The following is a 7,880-nucleotide window of genomic DNA, read 5'->3' as shown; positions in this document are numbered from 1 at the left end:
CACATCTCCTGCATTAGCAGGCGGATTATTTACCACTAGCGCCACCTGGGGAGCCTGAAAATGAGCTTTACACTGTCAAAGCTAGACCATATAGGGATGTATCTCATAATCTTGCGTCTCACTTTGCTCAAGTCAATTGAGAAATGGGGACCAGCACATGAAATTAACCGAGAACAAAAGAATTAGTTCAATGCCCTTTATTAAAAAGAGAGTATAATCACAACTCACAAAAATATGAAATGAATATGTCAATGATTTTATTTAATTAAATTAGTTACAGATTCAGTAAAATGCTACAGCTAGTTCAAAGGAAAATTCAAAGAGTCATATATATGTAAGCAGTAAGAAAGGCTGAAATGAATTTGTCAATAGCTGGGAAACTGGGAGGGGAAAATCAATTGTATTTCCCTCTAATTTCATTTTCATTTACACAGACAAGAATTGTCTGCGATGATATTGGTTATCTAAAATTTTGATTCTTGTGAAATAGCTCAAAGATAATGAAAGCTATAAAAACACAGAGAATGAGATACCCTAAATGAGTGTGCTTAAGCAACGCATAGTTTTCCATTTAAGATACCAGTCCTTTTCTTAGTCCATTTCAGTCTTTCATAAAACCTGCTGCTGCTAAGTCACTTAAGTCGTGTCCGACTCTGTGTGACCCCATAGACGGCAGCCCACCAGGTTCCCCTGTCCCTGGGATTCTCCAGGCAAGAACACTGGAGTGGGTTGCCATTTCCTTCTCCAGTGCATGAAAGTGAAAAGTGAAAGTGAAGTCGCTTAGTCGTGTCCGACTCTTAGCGACCCCATGGACTGCAGCCCACCAGGCTCCTCCATCCATGGGATTTTCCAGGCAAGAGTACTGGAGTGGGATGCCATTGCCTTCTCCGTCATAAACCCTACAATGCTTTTAAAACTCAAAGTCCTTATTCTCTAGTGAACAATATTTCTTGAATGCTTAGTTATTGTAGGTTCAGTTTTGCACCTCTGCTGACTTGAGTTACAAAGTATCTCATGGTCAAATCTCATCTTGAGTGATTTTCCAAAGGAAGAATAGGAAATATGGTGACTTAGATACCCCTATATGTAAAAATCATTTGAAACCAACCTAAGACACATTTTCAGTGGCCATTAAACTGCGCATTTTTTTAAATACCCATACAAACACATACACACACACACACACACATGCACACATGTGTGTATGTACCCCTGGTACTGCTATAGGCAGATTCCTTTTAACTCTTAATGTTTTCATTGCCTGTGGTATTGGGGAAATGTCTGAGTTAATTTTTCTTGTGCAATAAGAGAAAACCTGGGACCAGATCATCATAATAATATCCTTTGTACTTGGATAATTTCATATCTAAAGAGGAAAAGAAATGATCCTATCAGAGAACTTTCATTACAAAAATTTTGGATCCTATTGTCTGTCTTGATATTTTAATAGTAATGAAAATGAATTAAAGCAGCTGACTGTTTTCCTATAGGAAACAGCCTGGTAACATTGCTGTGCCACCTTTTCAACACCCATGGACTCATTCACCACTTCAAGTTAGATATGGTGACCTTACACAGATTTTTAGGTAAGTCCTTTTTTCCACATTTCTACTCCATTTCTCATGAATAATGGCAGTCTACAATACTGTTTAATGTAAAGTGGTAAGAGCCACAGCATGGTAGATGAAGACCTCATATTAGTCTTAAATTATCCATCTTCATTTTAAAATACAGTTTATCTATTTAAATTGTTGAAAAAATATTAGTTATGCTTAGGCTTAAAATATAAAGGCTATGTGAAGACAGGGACTTTGCTGATGGTTCAACAGTAAAGAATCTGCCTGCAATGCCAAAGACACAGATTCAATCCCTGTGTCAGGAAGATTCCCTGGAGAAGGAGATGGCAATCCACTCCAGTATCCTTGCCTGGGAAATCCCATGAACAGAGGAGCCTGGCGGGCTTACAGTCCATGGGGTCACAAAAGAGTCGGACATGACCTAGTAACTAAACAACCACAATGTAAAGACAACCATCAAGAGCAGATAACTGTCAGAGAAGTTACTGATCTGCTCATATATTAACAAAACCCAAGCAAAGTACTCCTCAAATAATGCCACTCTGGACATGAGTTGTTGAAATATTCAATAGGCTTTTTTTTTTAATGAGAAGAGAACTACTGTGTATATGGACTTCCCTGGTGGCTCAGATGGTAAAGCGTCTGTCTACAATGTGGGATACCTGGGTTCGATCCCCTGGAGAAGGAAATGGCAATCCACTCCAGTACTATTGCCTGGAAAATCCCATGGACAGAGGAGCCTGGTAGGCTACAGTCCATGGGGTCGCAAAGAGTCAGACACGACTGAGCAACTTCACTTTCACTTTCACTGTGTATATAACACATTGAAGGCAGTGTTTTGGGTATGTTATTTCTAACAGTTTCAGTAACTCTGCAAGTTGGGTGCTGTCAATATTTGACCCATGGATAAGGAGAAGTACAAAGAAGTTTTGTTACTTGCTCAAGGTCAACAAATTGTAATTGGCAGAGCCTCCATCCAGGGCCAGGTCTGTTGGATTTGAAAGCCCACCATCTTTCCACCCAACTGCACCATCACTCTTCATCAAAAAGCAGTCCCAGCTCTCATCTGACTTTATGTATATGCTTATGTATCTTCCAGTGAATTATCCAGGGCACATTGTTTATATTTTTATTTATTTATTTATTTTGGCTGTGAGGGTCTTTGTTGCTGCTCAGGCTTTGCTCTAGTTAGAGTGCCAGGCCTTCTCTTGTTGCAGAGCATGGGCTCCAGGGCCCATAGGCTTCAGCAGTTGCTGCACGTGGGTTCAGTAGTTGTGGCCCGCAGCCTCCAGAGCACCGGCTCAGTGGTTGTGGCTCACCGGCCTCGCTGCTCTGCTGCATGCGGAATCTTCACAGACCAGAGGTCAAACCCACATCTCCTGCATTGACAGCTGAGTCTTTATCACTGAGCCATCCTTGGCACATTTTTAATCACCAAATAACTGCCCTCTGCCTCTTAGTGTGTTCCTGACTTCTTTGACTTGCCACGTGGCAGTGTTTTGAATTTGAAAGCTGACTTGATACATCAAGAAGAAAATAATGGTGATGATGATAACAACAGCAGCAGCAGCCACCAGGCTTCTATGGTGTTTACACATGCTGGGAACTCTTCTAAGAACTTGCATATATTAACCCGTTTAATCCTTACAGTATGCCTTTGAGATCAAAGCTATTATTATCCCTACTTTATAGAGGAGGAAATAAAGGAAACTTGGTTAAGTAACTTTCCCAATATACATAAGTAATAGAGCCAGGATTTACATATAATAGTAAGATAAACCTGCTGAATAAAAGGTACATGTGGCACAACAGGATTATTGGAAACCAGCCAGAGCAAGGCTCATTCCAGAAACACAAATAACCTCAAGCTAATTGTGTTCCGAGAGATTGAGTGAAGTAATCCCCATGAATGGAGCCAAATAATTTCAATTTGCCTAAAGAGGGAGAATGCAGATACTTTGAGCATGTGTGCACACCAGAGTATGCGTGAAAAAGCTAGAGTCAGTGACAGAAATAACACCAGAATCTACAGCCAAAGTCATAGGCTGGGCTGAGAGAATATGGCCACACTCAAAAATCAGGATGTTCTATACACACTGAATATATTGCATCTTAGGCATTGCCTTGGTTAACAGCTGAAACCGGCAAGTGGCTTCTGTAAATTGCAAACAAAATTGCATTATGTCTGTGGTATCAAGAGCACTCTGGTCCTTAGATTGGAAGGGCATGAAAGATAATCATTTGATCTGAATAAGATAGAAATAAATCTAAGGATTCCTCAGTTGGATCAGTGAATTTCCACCTGAAGAATCCCAAGGTTTGCTCTGGTCTGTATTTGTTATTTAAGTGATAAAGCTATCTTTGGATGAGAGCAGGGCTTTTCAAAAGGAAGCTTCTTTTATGGCATATTATTCATAAATGGCAGCAAACTTAATTAAACTATAATGTGAAATAAAGTTGTCCTTTTCCCACATGTTTATTTTGCCTATGAATGAGAGCCTTCATGAATGCCAAAAAGAGGTGATTTATGAAGGTGGTGAGGAATCCCAAGGGCCTCACAAATCCTTCTAGCCTTTCTTCCCTCCTCCCTCTCCCTCTTCTCCGCTAACAACCTAGTAGAACTGCCAAGCTGGCAAACTACCTTCCTTTCTAAGGCATCCCCATGTTGCGCATTTGGGAGTCGCCGCTATTTTTAAGCAAAGGAGACTTCAACAAGTCTGAGCTCGTGTGTCCTTTGTGTTTTGTTTTTAGCTGATTGAGTTATCTGTTTACCTCCTAGTCATGGTTCAAGAAGATTACCACAGCCAAAACCCGTATCACAATGCTGTTCATGCAGCCGATGTCACCCAGGCCATGCACTGCTACCTAAAGGAGCCAAAGGTAAGGCAAGCCCACTGTCCCCCCGGCCATCTGGAAACGCCAGGTAAACTGCCTGCGGGGCCCCAGATCACCCGACATAACAGAGCAACTGGGTTATGAGTCCTTTATAGCATGAATACAAATTGCTTATATAAAGGGTTCACGGACTTCTCTGGCTATCCAGTGGTTAGGATTTTGCCTTCCAAAGCAGAGTTCAGGTTTGATCCCTGGTCGGGGAACTAAGCTTCCACATGCCTCGAAGCCAAAAAAAATCAAAACACAAAACAGAAGCAATATTGTAATAAATTCAACAAAGACTTTTTAAAAAAATGGTTGACATCAAAAAAATCTTTTAAAGAAAAATTTTTTAAAGTTTCAGTATCAGCTCTGAAATCATGAAAGTAAGAAAGAAAGAAAGTATAATAGTCACGAAAGAAAGTAAATTTTCTTTATAATTTATATATTTGCAAGGCTGCATTAGGACAAAAATAACCCTCTCTATGACAATCTGCATCTTAGATATCTTCAACAATTCAAAAAGTTAGGTGCTTTTGCCTTGATACTATGCCACACATAGTACCACACTGAATTTTTCTAGGAAAAGTCTCCCAGCTCATGTTTTTTGATCAGCAAGTAGAATTACAACTCCTCAAGACCCAAGTCCACTTCCTACTGAGGCAACTAGACATCCCAATTCCAGCCCAAGAGAACCCGTGTACATCAAAGACATCTGAAAAGTATACCCAGATGCAATGTATTAATCAAAAATTTTAAACATGATGATAATTCTGGTTACTCCAAACCTAAACATTTCTTAGCCATATAAAACCTAGCTGGTATAACATATCGGATGAGTTTTGTTAGGGTTTTTGGAAAATGATACCTCAGTCCAAGACACTGTTTAGTTCAATCAGTTTTAACATCAACCACTAAATATACAGACATTCCCAAGACAAAACTGGGTATGCCTCATCCTTATAAAATATCCCAAAGAACTTAAAGCTTTTTTTATTTAATCCTTAAGTAATTTGAAAATTGTAATATATCACAGTTGTATATTTAAAGTTAATGCTAGATTCCCATTTTCCTGCTTGTTTCCTTAGCTAATCAAAAAAAAAAAAAAAAATGACAGCTTCTCACACATTGCCTCAGTCTATTACACATTGGAGAAATATGCAAATTTTGCAATTCAATCCACTATTGATTTCATATTCAAAGAAGTGGCAATGATATATTGGCTGAATGATATACAAAAGTGATTTTTTTAATGTGCCCATCACTTTGGCTTCAACTGTTTCCTTCACTTACAGCTTTCCTGGGAGCAAGGCTGACTTAGACTCTGCCTGTCCCCTCCCACCACAGAGAGCAGTGTTGCCAGCAGTCAGTGCTATTACGACAGCAACACACGACAAGGGTAGCAGCAGGAGAGGAGGCCACCTGGAAGAGCTACATAATTTGAGTTGCTGAGTTATTTTCCTCCCAGTTCTTTCTTCTTTCCTGAAATTTCATGGGGCTGTTACCTTACTGACAGCTTCAGAAGGTTAAGGTCTGAATGACAGGCCCAAACGATACTAATACCATGATTCATTCCATGTGATTTAGCGAAAACAAAGGCTAGCCTATTTTGGGAAACACACCAATCAGTCTCCCAACTCCATTTTTTAACAGCTCGCCAGCTTCCTCACGCCTCTGGATATCATGCTTGGACTGCTGGCCGCAGCAGCCCACGATGTTGACCACCCAGGGGTGAACCAGCCATTTCTGATCAAAACGAACCACCACCTCGCCAACCTATATCAGGTAAGGGAGGCAACAAGATATATTATGGTGAACTGGTTTAGGCCCAGTACTGGAACCTGAATCTCACTCTTGGAAATAGCCTTCATTCAGGGTCAGCCTTAGTGATGACCACAGCCAAACAGCATGGATTTGAAATAGGTTCAGAATATCCCCCAGGGAAGATAAAATTAGTTTGCAAGGATACCCAAGGAATTCAGTTTGCTCCAAAGCAGGTTTGAAATTGTCCTAGGTCGAACAGGATTCCTGAGTCTGCCTTCTCATGGTCTGAGACTATCTGTCTCCATGGGAATCATCTAATATATAACGGCCAGTTGAAGCCAGTCCTTGTAGAACTTCTATAAATTATACTTCCCAGATGCAATTCTTATTCAGACTTATGTTACATCTCTAGGACCATTTGTTAATCACATTTTAATTTTTTTGTTGGAGTATGGTTGACTTACAATATTATATTAGTTTTAGGTATACAATATAGTGATTCAAAAATTTTATAGATTATACTTCATTTATAGTTATTATAAAATATTGACTATATTCTGAACCTTTTTGGCTTCTGAGACAAAGGTATATTATCAAAGACAATAAGCATACTTTGTTGTTATAAAATATTTCAGCAACACTAGTAGTTTGACCTGAAGAACTCTTATCTCTGATATTCCTTCAGACATTATAACCCTCTATCATAAATGAGTTATTCCCAGAATTTTCAACACAGTTTTTGGAAGACCTTTGGTTGTCATTAACAAAATCATTGCCTACAAGGGAGTCATTGATCTCAACTGTAGTATATCTTTTGGTTAAAAAAAAAATCAGTGCAGGAAGAATTTCTGCACTGAAGGATTCCCAGAAAACAGATGCATTATATAAGATGGTAGAGCTTGAGGATGCATTAATTCAATAAAGCACAGCTGGAACATGAAACAAAGCCTTTTCCCATTCATCTGATTAGCTTTTGGTCCTTATAGGAAGTGACATACCAAGGTTTATGAATCCCCCTGGTACATACTTCAGCACTGGGCTCTTTTGGGCTGTCAGCCAGTACCTGAAGCTAGGGTAGTAATGACCATAAAGAGAGGACAGGGTGACAGAATTTAGAAAAACTTTTGATGATGTTCAGTTCAGTCATTCAGTCGTGTCCAACTCTTTGCAACCCCATAAACCGCAGCACGCCAGGCCTTCCTGTCCGTCACCAACTCCCAGAGTCTACCCAAACCCATGTCCACTGAGATGGTGATGCAATCCAACCATCTCATCCTCTGTTGTCCCCTTCTCCTCCTGCCCTCAATATTTCCCAGCATCAGGATCTTTTCAAATGAGTCAGTTCTTCTTATCAGGTGGCCAAAGTATTAAGTTTCAGCTTCAACATTAGTCCTTCCAATGAACACCGGGACTGATCTCCTTTAGGATGGAGTGGTTGGATCTCCTTGCAGTCCAAGGGACTCTCAAGAGTCCCTTGGTATTGGTCTTCTCCAACACCACAGTTCAAAGGCATCAGTTCTTTGGCACTCAGCTTTCTTTATAGTCCAACTCTCACATCCATACATGACTACTGGAAAAACCATAGCCTTGACTAGACAAACCTTTGTTGGCAAAGTAATGTCTCTGCTTTTGAATATGCTGTGTAGGTTGGTCATAACTTTCCTT

At 40.0% G+C, this 7,880-nt stretch overlaps 1 protein-coding gene across 3 annotated transcripts in view; it reads left to right on the top strand.

The window, feature by feature from the left end:
• The window catches only part of PDE7B (phosphodiesterase 7B), a 352,599-nt gene that overhangs the window by 303,496 nt on the left and 41,223 nt on the right, over positions 1-7,880 (top strand). For all 3 annotated transcript variants that reach the window (XM_010844247.1, XM_010844246.1, XM_010844248.1), the window contains 3 exons: positions 1,491-1,586; positions 4,357-4,457; positions 6,105-6,236. In XM_010844247.1, coding sequence (XP_010842549.1) covers positions 1,491-1,586; positions 4,357-4,457; positions 6,105-6,236 — 329 coding nt within the window. The remainder of the gene's footprint in view (positions 1-1,490; positions 1,587-4,356; positions 4,458-6,104; positions 6,237-7,880) is intronic.

Source organism: Bison bison, unplaced genomic scaffold, assembly GCF_000754665.1.
Source record: "Bison bison bison isolate TAMUID 2011002044 unplaced genomic scaffold, Bison_UMD1.0 scf7180017864198, whole genome shotgun sequence".
Classification (NCBI taxonomy): Eukaryota; Metazoa; Chordata; class Mammalia; order Artiodactyla; family Bovidae; genus Bison; species Bison bison.
The sequence above is the reverse complement of the archived record's forward strand: the minus strand, read 5'-3'. Positions and strand labels throughout refer to the sequence as shown.